This window comes from Hyla sarda, chromosome 9 (assembly GCF_029499605.1).
Source record: "Hyla sarda isolate aHylSar1 chromosome 9, aHylSar1.hap1, whole genome shotgun sequence".
NCBI lineage: Eukaryota > Metazoa > Chordata > Amphibia > Anura > Hylidae > Hyla > Hyla sarda.
The window spans coordinates 18,725,648-18,747,035 of record NC_079197.1 but is presented as its reverse complement, the minus strand read 5'-3'; the positions used below and the strand labels follow the sequence as shown (position 1 = coordinate 18,747,035).

Sequence of the window (21,388 nt, the reverse complement as noted above, 5' to 3'; positions counted from 1 at the left end):
GTCTGATATTTTTCTTGGTCTTCCAGATCTTGCTTTAACTTCCACTGTTCCTGATGACTGCCATTTCTTAATTACATTCCGAACAGAGGATATTGACATCTGAAAATGTTTTGCTATCTTCTTATAGCCTTTTCCAGCTTTGTGAGCGTCAACTATTTTCAGATTTCTAGACAACTGCTTAGAAGAACCCATGGTGCTGATTGTTGGGGCAAGGTCAGATGAGTCTGGGCATTTAAAACCATTGAGATGGACATCACCTGGTCTTACCAGATGATTGAGAACAATCCATGACACTGGCAGGTCTCAGCTTTGCAAAGGGGGCAGTGCATGCTATAAATTCTGCAGGGTGCCCAAACTTTTGCAGACGCCATTTTTTTGTTTTCTGTTATTTTGAAAGTGTAAATGATGGAAATAAAATCTAACTTTTGTTGACATATTATAAGAATGTCTAATCTGTAATTTGATGCCTTTTGGAGATTTTTCCATCTTTCCTTGGCTTCTTTATGTACATTAATACCGTACAAATTTTTACCTGGGGTGCCCAAACCTTTGATCCCCACTGTAGGCATGGTAGGAAATAATATAAACCTCTATTACGTGTTGCCACATATTATATAGAGTAAAACTTAGTGATATGTTCCCTTTAATACTATAGGGGTCCTTTAACTACTGTACGTCCCTGATCTGACCAGTTGACAGACTATTCATACAATTGTTCTGACCCATAAGCAAAGGGCTGCATTATGGCCAATCCAGATCTCAAAATCCTGTATCCAAACAAGGAGAGATCTATTAAAGGGATACTCCACTGCCCCAGCGTCCGGAACATTTAGTTCCGAACGCTGGTTGCGGGCTGCAGGGGTTGTGATATCATGGCTGTGATGTCACACCACGTCCCCTCAATGCAAGTCTATGGGAAGGGGCGTGGCAGCTGTCACGCCCCTCACATAGACTTGCATTGAGGGGGTCATGGTGTGACGTCACAAGGGGGCGTGGCCATGACGACACGACCCCCGCAGCCCCCACCCAGCGTTCGGAACTAAATATTCCGGATGCTGGGGCAGTGGAGTACCCCTTTAAGTCTGGTGGGGTGGGAGGAAACTGCCAGGGACCACCTAATGACTTGTGGTTCAGGCAGCATAAAAATCATGACAGGTTCATAATGGGGTATTCTGGTTTAGCTCCATCCGGTCCTGCGATCTTCTGTCTTTTTCCTACTTATGAAATGGGCACTTCATAAGGACCTGCTGGTTCAACCAATCAAAGGCCACAGTGGTGTCCCCTCTGGACCAGTGATTGGCTGTGCCGGCAGGTCTTGCACCCAGCGCTCGTCTTGGAAGCAGGAAAAAGACAGAAGACCGCAGGACCAGATGGTTCTGAACAGAAGCTGTAGGGGGACGGGGTTAGGTAAGTATAGGAAGCTTTTTCTAATTTTATCTGGCCTCAGCAACATATATATTTGCACTTTGCAGATGTTGTTTTTGGAGAGGATACTCCTTTAAAGGGGTACTCCAGTGGAAAACTATTCATTTTTTTAAGTAACTGGTGCCAGAAAGTTAAACAGGTTTGTAAATGAATTCCACTTAAAAATCTTAATCCTTCCAGTACTTATCAGCTGCTGTATGCTCAAGAGGAAGTTCTTTTCTTTTTGAATTTCTTTTCTGTCTGAGCACAGTGCTGTCTGCTGACACCTCTGTCCATTTTAAGAACTGTCCAGACTAGGAGCAAATCCCCATTGCAAAGCTCTTTCTCCAGCAGAGAGCACTGTGGTCAGACAGAAAATAAATTCAAAAAGAAAAGAATTTCCTCTGAACCATACAGCAGCTGATAAGTACTGGAAGGATTAAGATTTTTAAATTTACAAATCTGTTTAACTTTCTGTCACCAATTCATTTTTTATTTATTTTTATTGTATTCCACCGGAGTACCCCTTTAAGGACCAGGACAATTGTCTATCTCGCCTTTTTTGTGGGATCAATTGTTCTTTGGTAATATTTGTCTTACTACTTCTAAAATATTAAAAACTCTTTTTATAAAATAAACTCACATTTATTCGGACAACTATAAGTTTTTAATTTTTCCACCTACAGAACTGTGTGAGGACGTGTTCTTCCCATTACATCATCTTATTCCAGGATTTCTACTAAAGAATGTGAGGTAAAAATGTTGGACAAAAAGCGCACACACATATATAGATGTATAGATATAGATATATTTCCATTATCTCATATAGGCCTATGGTCTTTCTAGGCTCTCCTGGATTACTCCTTTTTATGGTGTCCTCCTCTCACTCTTCCTCCATGACCAGGACAGTAGATGAGAAGTCGTACTCCTCGTAATAGGCCACTAAAAAAACAAGAAGAACATGAATCCGCTGCTCTATATTACATGGTGACCAAAACCCCAACCTGCCGGCTCCATTCTAAGTTGTCATTACATGGCTCATCGCCGGAGGCAGCCTCCAGGTCCCCAAGCCAAGCATGGCCGCTCTTCCTTCTAAAATAGAAAAACAAAGAGTGAGAAGCTATTCCAATAAGGCTTGTGTGACCACGACCACATAGCTCTAGTGCAGTAATGCAGGGACTTACCCGAAAATTTTATACAGGGCAAAGCCCACCCACAATATAGCGCTGAACGCTCCCACACACGCAAAATAGAAATCTATTACAGATAACAGAGAAACAATGGTTAAAAATAAAGGAGCAGCATTTCATATCCTTGATAAATCCAGGGCGGCAGCCTCAGGAATCTACACCAGCCTGGAACTGACACACATTTACACTATATTGTATCCCTGCCCCGCCCCCTTATCGCTAAACCACGCCCCCTCGGATGATAAGGTCAAAATCCAGATATTTTACATCAAATAAAACCCCCAGAGATAAAATAATAAGGACAACACTTACCAGACATCTTGTCTCGCTCCTTCACAAACCCTCAAAGACTCAGACAGCGGATGGAACCTTAGTGCAACCGCCGCCATCTGTGACATCACCGCCTTGTGTACCCTGGTCATGTGACCTATATTTTATACTGTCCATAGACTATAATGGTAACATGCTGGACACCACTGGGGGGGACTTACTGTATACCGTAATATACTGAGCTGAATAAAGACACATTATATACCCCCGACCATCATGTGATATATATTATATACTGTCCATAGACTATAATGGTAACATGCTGGACACCACTGGGGGGGACTTACTGTATACCGTAATATACTGAGCTGAATAAAGACACATTATATACCCTCTACCATCATGTGATATATATTATATACTGTCCATAGACTATAATGGTAACATGCTGGACACCACTGGGGGGGGACTTACTGTATACCGTAATATACTGAGCTGAATAAAGACACATTATATACCCCGACCGTCATGTGATATATATTATATACTGTCCATAGACTATAATGGTAACATACTGGACACCACTGGGGGGGACTTACTGTATACCGTAATATACTGAGCTGAATAAAGACACATTATATACCCCCGACCATCATGTGATATATATTATATACTGTCCATAGACTATAATGGTAACATGCTGGACACCACTGGGGGGGACTTACTGTATACTGTAATATACTGAGCTGAATAAAGACACATTATATACCCCCGACCATCATGTGATATATATTATTTACTGTCCATTGACTATAATGGTAACATGCTGGACACCACTGGGGGGACTTACTGTATACCGTAATATACTGAGCTGAATAAAGACACATTATATACCCCCGACCATCATGTGATATATATATATATATATATACTGTCCATAGACTATAATGGTAACATGCTGGACACCACTGGGGGGACTTACTGTATACCGTAATATACTGAGCTGAATAAAGACACATTGGGACAGATTTACTAAGGCTGGATTCACACTGTGGAATGCGGCTTCAGTATTTTCCTTTAGTATTTGTTCCCATAATTAGAAGTGGAGCCAATGGAGAAAAGAAGATAACAGATTTGTACCTCTTACAGACAAAAATCAGCATGAAAAACAAAACACGTGGCCAATTTTTCCGCTGTGTGAACTCGGCCTAATCCTATATAATTCAAAGACATTGTAGACTTAGACCAGACAGTATAAAGATGCGCCAAATTTATCATCCAGAGTTACTGGGATAAATCTGACACATTATTAAGCTGTCCATAGTATGTTTAGGCCTCTTATTAGTCGGTTTAGTTTTAACCAAAATTGTGCGGTAAAATATTTTGATGCACTAAATCACATGCAAGAAACAGCCCCTTCCCTGACAGACCACGCCCCTTTTAGTGAGGACACACCCCCTTATCAAACTTCGAACAAAAGTATCTAAAAAAGCATAAAAAAAACAAGTAATATATGTGGAGTAAGTCGCGTGTGCCTCTGGTAAATCTGCCCCATTATGTAGTAAGTAACTCGGCTCCCTCTAGTGGTGGCTGCAGGGACATGCAGGGGATTTGGAGCTCTGAACTTTGACTGTTAGAAGGAAATGACCCTTTAGTTAGAACGCAATGAGACCCTTCTACAAAAAGGAATGTAGTCTCTAAACTGTAGACTTGTTGCAAAACTACAACTCCCAGCATGCCCGGACAACCATAGGCCCTTTCCAGTTAAGATTGTCTATCGAACGTTCTGCCTGCGGTCAGCTCTCCTGTGATACATGAACAATGGATGTCAGGTGACCACCGCAGCCAATCAGCTTCCTCTGCGATCACCTCTGTACTCAGAAATATAAAACATGACCATCGAGGCTGCTGATTGGCTGCTGTGGTCATGTGACATTCAATGCTCCTGTAACACTGGAGCACCGACCAAAGTCATTCGCTGCTGAACATCAGATGAGGGCGTCACTAATGACTGTGACACAGGGAGAGATGAGGGGACACTAATGACTGTGACACAGGGAGAGATGAGGGGACACTAATGACTGTGACACAGGGAGAGATGAGGGGACACTAATGACTGTGACACAGGGAGAGATGAGGGGACACTAATGACTGTCACACAGGGAGTGATGAGGGGACACTAATAACTGACACAGGGAGAGATGAGGGGACACTAATGACTGTGACACAGGGAGAGATGAGGGGACACTAATGACTGTGACACAGGGAGAGATGAGGGGACACTAATGACTGTGACACAGGGAGAGATGAGGGGACACTAATGACTGATACACAGGGATAGATGAGGGGGACACTAATGACTGATACACAGGGAGAGATGAGGGGACACTAATGACTGTGACACAGGGCGAGATGAGGGGACACTAATGACTGTGACACATGGAGAGATGAGGGGACACTAATGACTGTGACACAGGGAGAGACGAGGGGACACTAATGACTGTGACACAGGGAGAGATGAGGGGGACATTAATGACTGTGACACAGGGAGAGACGAGGGGACACTAATGACTGTGACACAGGGACAGATGAGGGGACACCAATGACTGTGACACAGGGAGAGACGAGGGGACACTAATGACTGTGACACAGGGAGAGATGAGGGGGACATTAATGACTGTGATACAGGGAGAGACGAGGGGACACTAATGACTGTGACACAGGGACAGATGAGGGGACACTAATGACTGTGACACAGGAAGAGATGAGGGGACACTAATGACTGTGACACATGGAGAGATGAGGGGACACTAATGACTGTGACACAGGGAGAGACGAGGGGACACTAATGACTGTGACACAGGGAGAGATGAGGGGGACATTAATGACTGTGACACAGGGAGAGACGAGGGGACACTAATGACTGTGACACAGGGACAGATGAGGGGACACCAATGACTGTGACACAGGGAGAGACGAGGGGACACTAATGACTGTGACACAGGGAGAGATGAGGGGGACATTAATGACTGTGATACAGGGAGAGACGAGGGGACACTAATGACTGTGACACAGGGACAGATGAGGGGACACTAATGACTGTGACACAGGAAGAGATGAGGGGACACTAATGACTGTGACACATGGAGAGATGAGGGGACACTAATGACTGTGACACAGGGAGAGATGAGGGGACACTAATGACTGTGACACAGGGAGAGATGAGGGGACACTAATGACTGTGACACAGGGAGAGATGAGGGGACACTAATGACTGTGACACAGGGAGAGATGAGGGGACACTAATGACTGTGACACAGGGAGAGATGAGGGGACACTAATGACTGTGACACAGGGAGAGATGAGGGGACACTAATGACTGTGACACAGGGAGTGATGAGGGGACACTAATAACTGACACAGGGAGAGATGAGGGGACACTAATGACTGTGACACAGGGAGAGATGAGGGGACACTAATGACTGTGACACAGGGAGAGATGAGGGGACACTAATGACTGTGACACAGGGAGAGACGAGGGGACACTAATGACTGTGACACAGGGAGAGATGAGGGGACACTAATGACTGATACACAGGGATAGATGAGGGGGACACTAATGACTGATACACAGGGAGAGATGAGGGGACACTAATGACTGTGACACAGGGCGAGATGAGGGGACACTAATGACTGTGACACAGGGAGAGATGAGGGGACACTAATGACTGTGACACAGGGAGAGACGAGGGGACACTAATGACTGTGACACAGGGAGAGATGAGGGGGACATTAATGACTGTGACACAGGGAGAGACGAGGGGACACTAATGACTGTGACACAGGGACAGATGAGGGGACACCAATGACTGTGACACAGGGAGAGACGAGGGGACACTAATGACTGTGACACAGGGAGAGATGAGGGGGACATTAATGACTGTGATACAGGGAGAGACGAGGGGACACTAATGACTGTGACACAGGGACAGATGAGGGGACACTAATGACTGTGACACAGGAAGAGATGAGGGGACACTAATGACTGTGACACAGGGAGAGATGAGGGGACACTAATGACTGTGACACAGGGAGAAATGGGGGTAATAACATATTTGTCTGGCTCCTAGATTCACAACAAATGTATCAGCTCTACTATAAAATGACATATTGGTTCATATTTATCAATCAGCCTGAAACCCTAATTTTCAGTTTTTTCCCATAACAACCAATCACAGCTCAACTTTCACTTTACAAGAGTTTGTTAAGAAATGAAAGTTGAGCTGTGATTGGTTGTTATGGGAAAAAACTGAAAATTAGGGTTTCAGGCTGATTGATAAATCTCCACCATTAACTTCATTATGTCAGTATGGTTAAAATGTTGAGCTGTTAATTATGTCTGGCTCTATGGGGGTTATTGTGTATTGTTCTGTTATGTGGTTCATTGTTTCTGGCTTTATAATAAGGGGATTGTGTCTGGCCCTGTGATGGGGGGGGGGGGGGGGTATTGTGGCTGGCTCCGTTATGGGGGTAGTAAGTCTGGCCCTGTTATGGGGGGTATTAGCGGTTGGCTCTGTTAAGGGGTATTGTGTCTGGCACTGTTATGGGGGGTATTAACGGTTGGCTCTGTTAAGGGGTATTGTGTCTGGCACTGTTATGGGGGGTATTGTGGCTGGCTCTGTTATGGGGGGTATTGTGGCTGGCTCTGTTATGGGGGGTATTGTGGCTGGCTCTGTTATGGGGGATATTGTGACTGGCCCTGTTATGGGGGGGGGGGGGGTATTATGGTTGGCTCTGTTATGGGGTATTGTGGCTGGCTCTGTTATGGGGGTATTGGGGCTGACTCTGTTATGGGGGTATTGTGGCTGGCTCTGTTATGGGGTATTGTGTCTGGCTCTGTTATGGCGGTGTATTATGGTTGGCTCTGTTATGGAGTATTGTGGCTTACTCTGTTATGGGGGTATTGTGTCTGGCTCTGTTATAGGGTATTGTGGCTGGCTCTGTTATGGGGGTGTATTTTGGCTGGCTCTGTCATGGGGTATTGTGTCTGGCTCTGTTATGGGGGTATTGTGTTGGCCCTGTTATGGGGGTGTATTATGGCTGGCTCTGTTATGGGGGTATTGTGGCTGGCTCTGTTATGGGGGTATTGTGGCTGGCTCTGTTATGGGGGTGTATTATGGTTGGCTCTGTTATGGGGTATTGTGTCTGGCCCTGTTATGGGGGGTATTATGAATGGCTCTGTTATGGGGTATTGTGTCTGGCCCTGTTATGGGGGGTATTGTGCCTGGCCCTGTTATGGAGGGTATTATGATTGGCTCTGTTATGGGGGTAGTGTGTCTGGCCCTGTTATGGGGGGTATTATGGTTTGCTCTGCTATGGGGTATTGTGTCTGGCCCTGTTATGGGGGGGGGGGTATTATGGTTGGCTCTGTTATGTGGTATTGTGCCTGGCCCTGTTATGGGGGGTATTATGGTTGGCTCTGTTATGGGGTTTTGTGTCTGGCCCTGTTATGGGGGGTATTATGGTTGGTTCTGTTATGGGGTATTGTGTCTGGCCCTGTTACGGGGTGTATTATGGTTTGCTCTGTTATGGGGTATTGTGTCTGGCCCTGTTATGGGGGGTATTATGGTTTGCTATGTTATGGGGTATTGTGTCTGGCCCTGTTATGGGGGGTATTATGGTTTTCTCTGTTATGGGGTATTGTGTCTGGCCCTGTTATGGGGGGTATTATGGTTTGCTCTGTTATGGGGTATTTTGTCTCGCCCTGTTATGGGGGGTATTATGGTTTGCTCTGTTATGGGAGGTATTGTGTCTGGCCCTGTTATAGGGGGTATTATGGTTTGCCCTGTTATGGTGTAGTGTGTCTGGCCCCGTTATGGGGGGTATTATGGTTTGCTCTGTTATGGGGTATTGTGTCTGGCCCTGTTATGGGGGTATTATGGTTGGTTCTGTTATGGGGGGTATTATGGTTGGCTCTGTTATGGTGTAGTGTGTCTGGCCCTGTTATGGGGGGTATTATGGTTGGCTCTGTTATGGGGTTTTGTGTCTGGCCCTGTTATGGGGGGTATTATGGTTGGCTCTGTTATGGTGTAGTGTGTCTGGCCCTGTTATGGGGGTATTATGGTTGGCTCTGTTATGGGGTTTTGTGTCTGGCCCTGTTATGGGGGGTATTATGGTTGGCTCTGTTATGGTGTATTGTGTCTGGCCCTGTTATGGGGGTATTATGGTTTGCTCTGTTATGGTGTAGTGTGTCTGGCCCTGTTATGGGGGGTATTATGGTTTGCTCTGTTATGGTGTAGTGTGTCTGGCCCTGTTATGGGGGTATTATGGTTTGCTCTGTTATGGGGGGTATTATGGTTGGCTCTGTTATGGTGTAGTGTGTCTGGCCCTATTAGTGGGGGTATTATGGTTTGCTCTGTTATGGTGTAGCGTGTCTGGCCCTGTTATGGGGGTATTATGGTTGGCTCTGTTATGGGAGTAGTGTGTCTGGCCCTGTTATGGGGGGGTATTATGGTTTGCTCTGTGTATTGTGTCTGGCCCTGTTATGGGGGGGGGGGGGTATTATGGTTTGCTCTGTTATGGGGGTATTGTGTCTGGCTCTGTTATGGGGGGTATTATGGTTGACATTGGTATTGTGTCTGGTCCTGTTATGGGGGGGGGGGGGTATTATGGTTTGCTCTGTGTATTGTGTCTGGCCCTGTTATGGGGGGTATTATGGTTTGCTCTGTTATGGGGTATTGTGTCTGGCCCTGTTATGGGGGGTATTATGGTTTGCTCTGTTATGGTGTAGTGTGTCTGGCCCTGTTATGGGTGTATTATGGTTGGCTCTGTTATGGGAGTAGTGTGTCTGGCCCTGTTATGGGTGTATTATGGTTGGCTCTGTTATGGGAGTAGTGTGTCTGGCCCTGTTATGGGGGGTATTATGGTTTGCTCTGTTATGTAGTGTGTCTGGCCCTGTTATGGGGGGTATTATGGTTTGCTCTGTTATGGGGGGTATTATGGTTGGCTCTGTTATGGGAGTAGTGTGTCTGGCCCTGTTATGGGGGGGTTTTATGGTTTGCTCTGTGTATTGTGTCTGGCCCTGTTATGGGGGGTATTATGGTTGGCTCTGTTATGGGGTATTGTGTCTGGCCCTGTTATGGGGGGGTATTATGGTTTGCTCTGTGTATTGTGTCTGGCCCTGTTATGGGGGGTATTATGGTTTGCTCTGTTATGGGGTATTGTGTCTGGCCCTGTTATGGGGGGTATTATGGTTTGCTCTGTGTATTGTGTCTGGCCCTGTTATGGGGGGTATTATGGTTTGCTCTGTGTATTGTGTCTGGCCCTGTTATGGGGGGTATTATGGTTTGCTCTGTTATGGGGTATTGTGTCTGGCCCTGTTATGGGGGGTATTATGGTTTGCTCTGTTATGGGGTATTGTGTCTGGCCCTGTTATGGGGGGTATTATGGTTTGCTCTGTTATGGGGGGTATTATGGTTGGCTCTGTTATGGGGTATTGTGTCTGGCCCTGTTATGGGGGGTATTATGGTTTGCTCTGTGTATTGTGTCTGGCCCTGTTATGGGGGGTATTATGGTTTGCTCTGTGTATTGTGTCTGGCCCTGTTATGGGGGGTATTATGGTTTGCTCTGTGTATTGTGTCTGGCCCTGTTATGGGGGGTATTATGGTTTGCTCTGTGTATTGTGTCTGGCCCTGTTATGGGGGGTATTATGGTTTGCTCTGTGTATTGTGTCTGGCCCTGTTATGGGGGGTATTATGGTTGACATTGGTATTGTTTCTGGCTTTGTTGGGGAGAACTATAGTAAACTTATGGGGAAGGAAATACGAGGCTGAAGTTAGTTTCTTATTCGTCCAGTATTCTCTGAAGTTGGTTTCTTATTCGCGCGATGTCTTATAGATGACTGTGACTAATAAACCTTTTCTCCTCTTATTCCTCAGCGGAAAATCTGTTTTTTATACATAAATGTTGAATATTATTTGGGAACAAGGAAATACTCAGCACCCACAGACAGCACGATAACACACTGCCCTCTACAGGACGCTATAACCAGCAGCTATTGGCCAGCGATAGATTTTCCGGCTGCTGCTAACCAATCAAATTCCGCAGATTGCCGTCCAATCCAGGGCTGTTACCATGGTAACATGCTTCCGTGTTCCGCAGCCTGCTCGTGGCTTCCGGGTTGGTTTCTCCGGCCTTCGGGCTGGCGGAGCGCGGCGGATGCCCGGGGTCTTAGAGACGTCATGTTCCACAGCGTGTGGGGCTCCGGGTGCGGGATACGGACGGTGCACACTCTGCTGACGTGCGGGGTGTCCCTGGTGCTGCTGCTGCATGACACGGGCAAGTGTCCCCCACCGTGTGCCTGTATACTGGCTGTCTAGTCCTATCAGTATGTGGGAAAGCTGGGGCCAATATGGCTGCCATCACTGGGTGACTTACACAGCCTTATGTATATGTATGCTTTGCCGTATGGTCGCCATTATATGACATTGCAATAGTAGATCTGTCTGGGTATTTACTGCTGGTCCAGTGGGGGGCGCTATGCGGATCGATCGGGGTCTCACACTTGTAATATTGATGCATATGTGGCATCGCCATGGAACCGGTGCACTAAGGGTTAATACGGATGCAAAAGTTCGTCACTATAACCCTCATCGGAAACTGGTAACATTGTCCGCCAAAAAACAGCGCCACGCCTTACCTCAGGTTGTGTGTGGTATTGCAGCTCAGTCCCTTTGGGCAGTGTTCACATATTGCGGCTAATTAGCGATACGGCAAATAGTAACCGTCTGCGTTTTCTGCCAAAATCGAGGTGAAGATGAGGCACTATACTGAGTGGTAAACGCAGCCATTTTGCGGTAAGGCATGGCCAAAAGAACACATGCGGTAGGTAATTAGTTGCGGTACAGTTAATAAGCCGCAGCGTGTGAATGGAGCCGAGTTGTAATACCGCATGCAACCTGAAGACAGATGTGGCGCTGTTGCGGTAGAAATTGTGCATTTTACTGCGATTATGCTAGTGACGTAAATTGGGGTAAAATGTGCACACTTTTACCGCAAAAGAGTAAACGATAACTAGTCACGGTACCGCAACGTGTGAACACAGCTTAAAGGGGTACTCCACTGGAAAACATTCTTTTTTTTTTTTTTTTTTTTAAATCAACTGGTGCCAGTAAGTTATACAGATTTGTAAATGACTTCTATTAAAAAAAAATCTTAATCCTTCCAGTACTTATCGGCTGTTGTATGCTCCAGAGGAAGTTATTTTCTTTTTGACTTTCCTTTCTGTCTGACCACTGTGCTCTCTGCTGACACCTCTGTCCATGTCAGGAACTGTCCAGAGCTCCTCATTTGCTCCTACTCTGGACAGGTCCTGACATGGACAGAGGTGTCAGCAGAGAGCACTGTGGTCAGACAGAAAGGAAAATAAAAAAGAAAAGAACTTCCGGTGGATCATTCAGCAGCTGATAAGTACTGGAAGGATTAAGATTTTTTTTTTTTTAATAGAAGTAATTTACTAATCTGTTTAACTTTCTGGCACCAGTTGATTTAGAAACAATGTTTTCCAGTGGAGTACCCCTTTAAGGATAAACCTCTGTGATAAAGTAATTTATTGCCAAACTACAACTCCCAGCATGCCCGGACAGCCAACGGCTGTCCGGGCATGCTGGGAGTTGTAGTTTTGCAACATCTAAAGGGCTGCAGTTTGGAGATCACTGATTTATGGATTAAGCTCCTGGAGGAGTCATGTGGGCGGGGCCTATTACTTTTGTCCATATATGGTATAATTAGTATTTTGCTTAGTAATTTTAACCCTTTCTTCTCTCTTTCAGATCTTTATTCCCGGGAGGATGTTTGGATCCAGCCGCGGCCCCTGGTCTTTGTGTTGATGGTCACCTGCTCCACGGCGCTGTATTATGGCGTGTCGCTCATGGACCCGGGCTTCGTGCTTACCGACTGTGATGATAAGGTGAAATGCCTTCACGTATATTGTGGTGCCACCGATTAAAATGTGGCCCCGCGCTGATCCACAGGATTGTAACGTCGTTGTTTTTCTCTCCAGTACCTACCTCTCCCAACGAATGAGCAGCAGGAGGTGACATCACTGAACCCCGGCGCAGTGCGGATGAGGCGCTGCGGCTACTGTCTGCTGAAGGTGTGTAGTAGGGAGTTTTCTGTCAGGACTCCACAAATCCCAGACGCCAGGTCGTCCTGACGCCTTGGTTTTTGTCAGTCTTTTCTATAAACACCTTCCGTGACATAAATTTAGAGAATTTGACCCGTGCCTGCGCCATATCTGCAGCTGACACCTGCTGGTAATGACAGACCTTCAGAGACCACCATAATGTCTGTCATTTAACTGTTTAAAGGGGTACCCCGGTGGAAAACTTTTTTTTTTTTTTCTATCACCTGGTGCCAGAAAGTTAAACAGATGTGTAAATTACTTCTATAAAAAAAAAAAAATCTTAATCCGTCCAGTACTTAGTTGCTGAATACTACAGAGGAAATTCTTTTCTTTTTGGAACACAGAGCTCTCTGCTGACATCACGAGCACAGTGCTCTCTGCTGACATCTCTGTCTGTCTTAGGAACTGTCCAGTGCTGCATTTGTATGCAATGGGGATTTTCTCCTACTCTGGACAGTTCTTAAAATGGACAGCGATGTCAGCAGAGAGCACTGTGCTCGTGATGTCAGCAGAGAGCTCTGTGTTCCAAAAAGAAAAGAATTTCCTCTGTAGTATTCAGCAGCTAATAAGTACTTGAAGGATTAAGATTTTTTAATAGAAGATATTTACAAATCTGGCAGCAACAAAGACGTGGTCTCAAATGGCAGGAGGTGCTTAGCAACAGACTACAAGGGCAGGATCTGCTCCCCCAGTATAAATGCACAACTGCATTTGGGGTTGAGCACCTCCAGCCATTTGAGACCACGTCTTTGTTGTTGTTTAAATCTTATACTTGGAGGTGTGTAAACTCCATATGTAATGCACCTTGATCACTATTAAGGCAGCATTAAGGTTCACCTGTGAGGCCGGCAACATATCAGCCAACTCAGGTGGGGCTTGTAGTCTGAGTTGGCCTAATGCTGCCGTAATTGCCCACTGGCCCCTGTTTTGCTTATCAAGCACAGGTAGGTTAGTGTTGGGTCCCGCGCCATTTGGGAAACCTTGGCGTTGGTGTGCGGGCTCAGGTATGTCCTTTATATAAGGATATACTGGCGAATGTCTCAATTTTAACATCAGTGTTGAGGGATTAGCCAATGTCATTGTTTACATCTACCACAGTAGTGCACCTAAATTCCTGTATTGTAACTTTCTGGCACCAAAAAAAAATAAATAAATAAATAAAGTTTTCCGCCGGAGTACCCCTTTAAATGCTGCAGAATTGAAACAGTTATTGTGCGCATACTTGGTGACCTGATCGGCCAATCCGCAATGTCATCGCTGGGGGGCTGATCAGGGTACTAGAGCCCGTACTAGACCTTGGTGAGTCTGCAATTGATACAGCTTCAGGCAGGCTGTAGCAATAGAGTGCCTATCTGATAGATCTGTATAATGCTAATCCATTACATAGATCTAATGGATTATAGGAAATCAAATAATTATAAAGTGTTTAAAAAAAAAAAAAAAAAATTGTAAAATATACCCCCCCCCCTTCATCCTCCTTCAATAATAATTCAAAACGCCACCTTTTCGTATTTCCAAATAAAAAATTCTTAAAGGGGTACTCCGCTGGAAAACTTTTATTTATTTTACTTTTTTAAGTCAACTGGTGCCAGAAAGTTAAACAGATTTGTGAATTGCTTCTATTAAAAAATCTTAATCCTTCCAGTACTTTTCAGCTGCTGTATGCTCCACAGGAAGTTATGTAGTTCTTTCCAGTCTGACCACAGTGCTCTCTGCTGACACCTCTGTCCCTGTCAGGAACTGTCCAGAGCAGGAGCAAATCCCCATAGCAAACCTATCCGGCTCTGGACAGTTCCTAAAATGGACAGAAGTGTCAGCAGAGAGCACTGTGGTCAAACAGAAAATAAAAGAACTACCTGTGGAACATACAGCAGCTGATAAGTACTGGAAGGATAATATTTTTTAAATAGAAGTAATTTACAAATCTTTTTAACTTTCTGGCACCAGTTGATTTTAATTTTTTAATTTTTTCCACCCAAGTACCCCTTAAAAGAGACTGAAGCCCTGCTCTTGGCCTAGTCCTTACACACTTGAGTAGTTGTTACAGTGTATTAGTGTTAGTAGCAGCTATCAGCCCAGAGTCGGTATAAGGGAGAGATGATAGATCAGTGTTACCCAACCAGGGTGCCTCCAGCTGTTGCAAAACTACAACTCCTTGCATGCCCAGACAGCCTATCATGTATTTATTAGAAGTAGAGCAGGAAAAAATCCTCAGGTATGGCGCCGCAGACTCTAGTAGACAGATGAGGCGGATGCCAAAGGTAATAGGAAAGTCCTCAGCAGGACATTTTATTAAAAAAACAATAAAATGGACAAGATTACACGTTTCGGGAGGATCCCTCCCTTCCTCAGATCAGGATCCTGATCTGAGGAAGGGAGGGATCCTCCCAAAACGCGTAATCTTGTCCATTTTATAGTTTTTTTTTTTTTATAAAATGTCCTGCTGAGGACTTTCCTATTACCTTTGGCATCCGCCTCATCTGTCTACAAGAGTCTGCAGCGCCATACCTGAGGGTTTTTTCCTGCTCTACTTCTAATATTGACTCCCAGGACGACTTGTTTCCTCCTGCAACCTATCGGCATAGCAGCGACTTGCACTACAGTACCCCGATTATATCGTGGGTGATATGCTTTTTTGCATAGATCTCAAGGTGAGCGGCCATCTATGAGCCCCGTGGGGTTGCCCCCCCCACCCACCACCCGATCTATTGAGGGTAAATACACGAGGCGCCGTCCGTCAGTCCTTTCTTTTCTCTACAGATTTATCATGTATTTATACCTCAGAGCCCCTCTCGTAGGATGTCTAATCTCGTTAATGCCATTTTATCCCATAGCAGCCAATGAGGGCTCGGCACTGCAAATCCTGCCGGCGCTGTGTGCGGAGATACGATCACCACTGCCCCTGGATTGAGAACTGTGTGGGAGAGAAGAACCATCGCGTCTTCATCCTGTACCTGGCTCTTCAGCTGGTAGTGCTGCTCTGGGCCATCCGCATTGCTTGGTGAGAACATTCATACAACATCTTGTATGTAACATAGACGTGGAGGTCACCCTGTGGTGTTAATGGAGAAAAGGCCACAACAGCCCAGTGCGGCTCTCCCCTCTAATTGTCACAGCTCCACCCTGACAGACCATCAAGTAGCAAATGTATAATATGGGATCTAACTCAGGAACAAGAATATACATACAGTGACTCCACCAGGAGAGTAGGGAGGATATAACTCAGGACAGGATAAGAAATGATAATAATTTTATTTATATAGCGCCTACAGATTCCGCAGAAATGTATGTATACATGAGCAGATGATATACACAATACAGTACAATCTGCAGGTAACATGTTATAGAGCAGGAGGAGCTGAACAGATGATATATACAATACAGTACAATCTGCAGGTAACATGTTATAGAGCAGGAGGAGCTGAACAGATGATATATACAATACAGTACAATCTGCAGGTAACATGTTATAGAGCAGGAGGAGCTGAGCAGATGATATATACAATACAGTACAATCTGCAGGTATCATGTTATAGAGCAGGAGGAGCTGAGCAGATGATATATATACAATACAGTACAATCTGCAGATATGTTATAGAGCAGGAGGAGCTGAGCAGATGATTTATACAATACAGTACAATCTGCAGGTATTATGTTATAGAGCAGGAGGAGCTGAGCAGATGATATATACAATACAGTACAATCTGCAGGTATCATGTTATAGAGCAGGAGGAGCTGAGCAGATGATATATAATACAGTACAATCTGCAGGTAACATGTTATAGAGCAGGAGGAGCTGAGCAGATGATATATACAATACAGTACAATCTGCAGGTATCATGTTATAGAGCAGGAGGAGCTGAGCAGATGATATATATACAATACAGTACAATCTGCGGGTATCATGTGATAGAGCAGGAGGAGCTGAGCAGATGATATACACAATACAGTACAATCTGCAGGTAACATGTTATAGAGCAGGAGGAGCTGAGCAGATCATATATATACAATACAGTACAATCTACAGGTATCATGTTATAGAGCAGGAGGAGCTGAGCAGATGATATACACAATACAGTACAATCTGCAGGTAACATGTTATAGAGCAGGAGGAGCTGAGCAGATGATTTATACAATACAATACAATACAATCTGCGGGTATCATGTTATAGAGCAGGAGGAGCTGAGCAGATGATATATACACAATACAGTACAATCTACAGGTATCATGTTATAGAGCAGGAGGAGCTGAGCAGATGATATATACAATACAGTACAATCTGCAGGTAACATGTTATAGAGCAGGAGGAGCTGAGCAGATGATATATACAGAACAGTACAATCTGCAGGTACCATGTTATAGAGCAGGAGGAGCTGAGCAGATTCTGTAGCGGTTAATCTCTTTATGGCAGGATGCTAAACTCCAAATTCCCTGCAGAGACCTACATTTAGAAGTAGGTGACCTGCTGCAGCCACCACTAGTGGGCGCTGTCTGCATACCAAGCTATTGAGTGTAATGTATTACTCTTATCAGCACATTTCTTTTATGCGCAGTGCTAAACCTGCTGCACAAGTGTGTGGTTTTTCCAGCAGTTGCGCAAAATGTATTATGTTACTCACATTGCTTCATAAATTTGTGCAAATAAGAGGAAGCCTATGCATAGTGTGTGTGGGGGGGAAGTGTAGTTTTCTTTGTGGGTTTTGATTTCCAGCAGGTATTTACTAAGGTTTCCCTACATTTTGCACTTTTCCCTACGTTTTTATTATTATTTTTTTTTTCTACACATGCTCTGATCTGTCAGGTTTTCCTCAGCTCAAATTCACCACATTTTCTGTGGAAACCTTAATAAATGTTGGGATTTTTCTAAACTGTTTGGACCACGCCCACTTTCTCCCGGGACCACGCCCTTTTTTTCTATTTTTTTCCTTGTAAAATGGAGGGTTTTGTTTTTTTTTGGTTGCAAATTGTGTCGCATGGAAACCAGAGAAAAAAAAAAGTCGGGCTCATGTTTGTAAATAATAAACCCCACTTGAGTACACGAGATAAGGAGTAGATGTGATTAAACCAGGGTGGCTACAGCTGTTGCAAAACTACAACTCCCAGCATGCCCAGACAACCTTTGTAGTTTTGCAACAGCTGGAGGCACCCTGGTTGGGAAACACTGGATTCTGTAGGCACCCTTTCACATCTGCATTGTACAGTATGAGTTTTCTTTGTACAGGTCTGGATTTTACTCTGCAGGGACCTGGAGCGAGTGGCTGCGCACTAACATCTTCTTGCTGGCGGCCTCCATGGTGATCGGGTTCGTCACGACGGTGGTGATTCTGCTGCTGGTCAGCCACCTCTACCTCATCTCCTGTAATGTCACCACGTGGGAGTTCATGTCCTACCATCGCATCTCCTACCTGAAGGACTGCGACTCTGACGCTAACCCCTTCGACAGGGGCGTCCTCCGGAACTTGTGGGGCTTCTTCTGTACGTGCGGTAACGTGGCCTGGGAACGGGTCTATTCCAGAGACACTTATAATACCGTATGAGAGGGGAACAAAACAGACTTATCCCCTACAGAAAGGGAAGGATTGGGTGATCTCTACATCACAGCAATGGTCACAAGCAGTATTGGCCATGTTGCCTCTCAGGACATATCTATAGGAACAGCGTCAGTCTGGACCATTGATCCCTCCACATGACGGTAAAGACCAGAATATATATGGAGACCTACACTGGTATTTACAGAAATCTACCGTGTTGTGTACACCGCTCCTACTGACCTGTGTGAGTACACAGATATGAGTAAACCTCGCAGCTCGGCTGTTGATTACTTTAGTCTGCGTAAAAATATTAGTTCAGCTTTCCAAGGTCTCTGGTTGCCTGGAAAAGTCCGGGATGACAGTCTTAAAAGGGGTATTCCATGAAAAAACTTTATATTTCAACTGGCTCCAGAAAGTTAAACAGATTTGTAAATGACTTCTATTAAAAAATCTTAATCCTTTCAGTACTGATGAGCTTCTGAAGTTAAGGTTGTTCTTTTCTGTCTAAATCCTCTCTGATGACACCTGTCTCGGGAACCGCCCAGTTTAGAAGAGGTTTTCTATGGGGATTTGCTTCTAAACTGGGCGTTTCCTGAGACAGGTATCAGAGAGGACTTAGACAGAAAAGAACAACTTTAACTTCAGAAGCTCATAAGTACTGAAAGGATTAAGTTTTTTTTTTTTTAATAGAAGTAATTTACAAATCTGTTAACTTACTGGAGCCAGTTGATATATATAACAGACCTGGATAACCCCTTTAAGTCTCCTAGGTCTGTATCCACATTTTCCAGGCAACTGGAGCCCTTGGAAAGCTGAACTAATTTGTGCAGACTAAAGTAATCAATAGCCGAGCTGCGAAGTTCGCTACAAGCCAATTTACTGTAAATTCGCTCAACTCTAGTTAAAAAATACAAACCCTATGTGTAAGGCAGGGGTCGCCAAACTGTGTCTGTCTCAGATGTTGGAAAACTACAACTCCCAGCATGCCTAGACAACTAATGGGCCTCCAGATGTTGCAAAACTACAAATCCCAGCATGCCCGGACAGCCGTTGGCTGTCCGGGCATGTTGGGAGTTGTAGTTTTGCAACATCTGGGAGGTCCGCAGTTTGGCGACCACTGCTGAAGGTAGGTCCTGCAGTTCTGTAATGTTAGCAAAAAGAGTCTGCCCCAGATAGATCATCAACAGACAATGCATCTGATTCTGCGTTGTAAGTCTGCATTAAAGGGGTACTCCACTGGAAATGTTTTTTTTTTTTTTTTAAATCAACTGGTGCCAGAAATTTAAACAGATTTGTAAATTACTTCTATTTAAAAAAAATGTATGTTAATGAATCCATCCAGTACTTATCAGCTGCTGTATGCTCCACAGGAAGTTGTGTAGTTTTTTCCAGTCTGACCACAGTGCTCTCTGCCGACACCTCTGTCCATGTCGGGAACAGTCCAGAGCAGGATAGATTTGCTCCTGCTCTGGACAGTACCTAAAATGGACAGAGATGGCAGCAGAGAGCACTGAGGACAGACAGAAAATAACTTTCAGTGGAGCATACAGCAGCTGTTATGTACTGGAAGGATTAAGATTTTTTTTTTTTTTATAAAAATAATTTACAAATCTGTAACTTTCTGGCACCAGTTGATGTAAAAAAAAATAAAAAAATTCAGGACCATTACTTAAAGGTGTACTCCGCTGTTCAGTGTTTGGAACAAACTGTTCCGAACGCTGGAGCCGGGAGCAGGTGATTTAATAGCCCCGCCCCCTTATAATGTCAAGCTCCATCCCCCTCAATGTAATTCTATGGGAGGGGGCGTGACAGCTATCACGCTCCCTCCCATAGACTTGCATTGAATGGGCGGGGCTATGTCACGAGCTCCCGACGCCGGCTCCAGCGTTCTGAACAGTTTCTTCCAAACGCTGAGCAGTGGAGTATCCCTTTAAAGGAGTACTGCAGTGTCTGATTGCAGATGAGTCCTAACTCTGAGCGCCCCTGCGATCTCCTGTACAGAGGCCCTAGTGGCCAACACGCCCCCTCCATCTCTCTATGGGAGAGGCGGAGTTGCAGCGTTCATGCGTTCCGCCTCTCCCTTAGAGCTGTATGGAGGGGGCGTGTCTACTTCAGCGAGGTCGACAACATGTCCACCACTAGCCACGCAGAGCTGCTGCAAGACCAGGTCCCCGTACAGAGAGGGGGGGGGGGGGGGGGTCCTAGTGGTTGGACCCCACACAATCCTGCAGATAGGGGGATAAGTATCTAACACTGCATATCTCCTTTAACAATTGCAAAGGGTATATCTGATAACTTAGTGTTTAGAGTGGGCATATAGGGCGAGCGGTGGGCACCTTGCAAAACTTGACTCCCAAATGGAGCTGAATGCAGATATCTTATTGCCAACTATAGGTTAAGAAGATATCTACCAAACCATATAGGCAGCAAATTCCTTTGTAGAGAAAGGCTTGGCCTACAGAGATTCCTTCCAGGTCTATAAACCCCTTTTCCCCCCTCTATATGGGTTAAGACTTATGGCCATGTTCACACAGCAAAAAAATGTGCGGAATGTCAGTCCTGGAAAAAAAAAAGAAAAAAAAAAAAAAACACACACTGGCGGACATTCCGCACACATGAATGCTCCGGCAGGCGCTAGGACCGCTCGGAAAAGTGCCGTCTCAGATGGCAATGCTGCAGCTCAATATTCCCGCAAAATTCTGCCTGGGGAACAGCCATAGGCTTCCTCCTTGCTGAAACCATTTGCCTATAAAAACCAGTAATGCAGCTCCATGTGCCATCTGCTGGTGAAATGTAGGAATTACATGCT

General features: G+C 45.1%; 1 protein-coding gene and 1 long non-coding RNA gene across 3 annotated transcripts; one reads left to right on the top strand and one right to left on the bottom strand.

Annotated features, from left to right (window-relative positions):
- Window positions 1–2,004: 2,004 nt before the first annotated feature.
- On the bottom strand, window positions 2,005–3,111 carry LOC130290681 (uncharacterized). The gene is made up of 4 exons (XR_008847663.1): window positions 2,907–3,111; window positions 2,589–2,661; window positions 2,438–2,496; window positions 2,005–2,346 (listed from the first exon to the last, which is right to left on the bottom strand). It is a non-coding gene; the product is annotated as an uncharacterized LOC130290681 (long non-coding RNA).
- A 7,906-nt stretch (window positions 3,112–11,017) lies between these two features.
- On the top strand, window positions 11,018–19,025 carry ZDHHC12 (zinc finger DHHC-type palmitoyltransferase 12). 2 transcript variants are annotated; one of them, XM_056538634.1, is made up of 5 exons: window positions 11,018–11,201; window positions 12,695–12,831; window positions 12,925–13,017; window positions 15,885–16,048; window positions 18,270–19,025. In XM_056538634.1, exons 1-5 carry the CDS (start codon window positions 11,105–11,107, stop codon window positions 18,583–18,585), a joined length of 807 nt encoding a protein of 268 aa, XP_056394609.1. In that variant the 5' UTR covers window positions 11,018–11,104; the 3' UTR covers window positions 18,586–19,025. The 2 variants fall into 2 exon arrangements, with proteins under 2 accessions (XP_056394609.1, XP_056394608.1); XM_056538633.1 differs by having other exon boundaries at window positions 15,882–16,048; window positions 18,270–19,024.
- Window positions 19,026–21,388: the final 2,363 nt, after the last annotated feature.

What these genes read in the sequence shown, in the direction of transcription:
- ZDHHC12 (XM_056538633.1), top strand. Translation starts at nt 11,105, where the DNA reads ATGTTCCACAGCGTGTGGGGCTCCGGGTGCGGGATACGGACGGTGCAC. An exon ending in TTACCGACTGTGATGATAAG is followed by an intron (nt 12,832 to 12,924) that starts GTGAAATGCCTT and finishes TTTTCTCTCCAG; the next exon opens with TACCTACCTCTCCCAACGAA. An exon ending in TGGGCCATCCGCATTGCTTG is followed by an intron (nt 16,049 to 18,269) that starts GTGAGAACATTC and finishes TTCTTTGTACAG; the next exon opens with GTCTGGATTTTACTCTGCAG.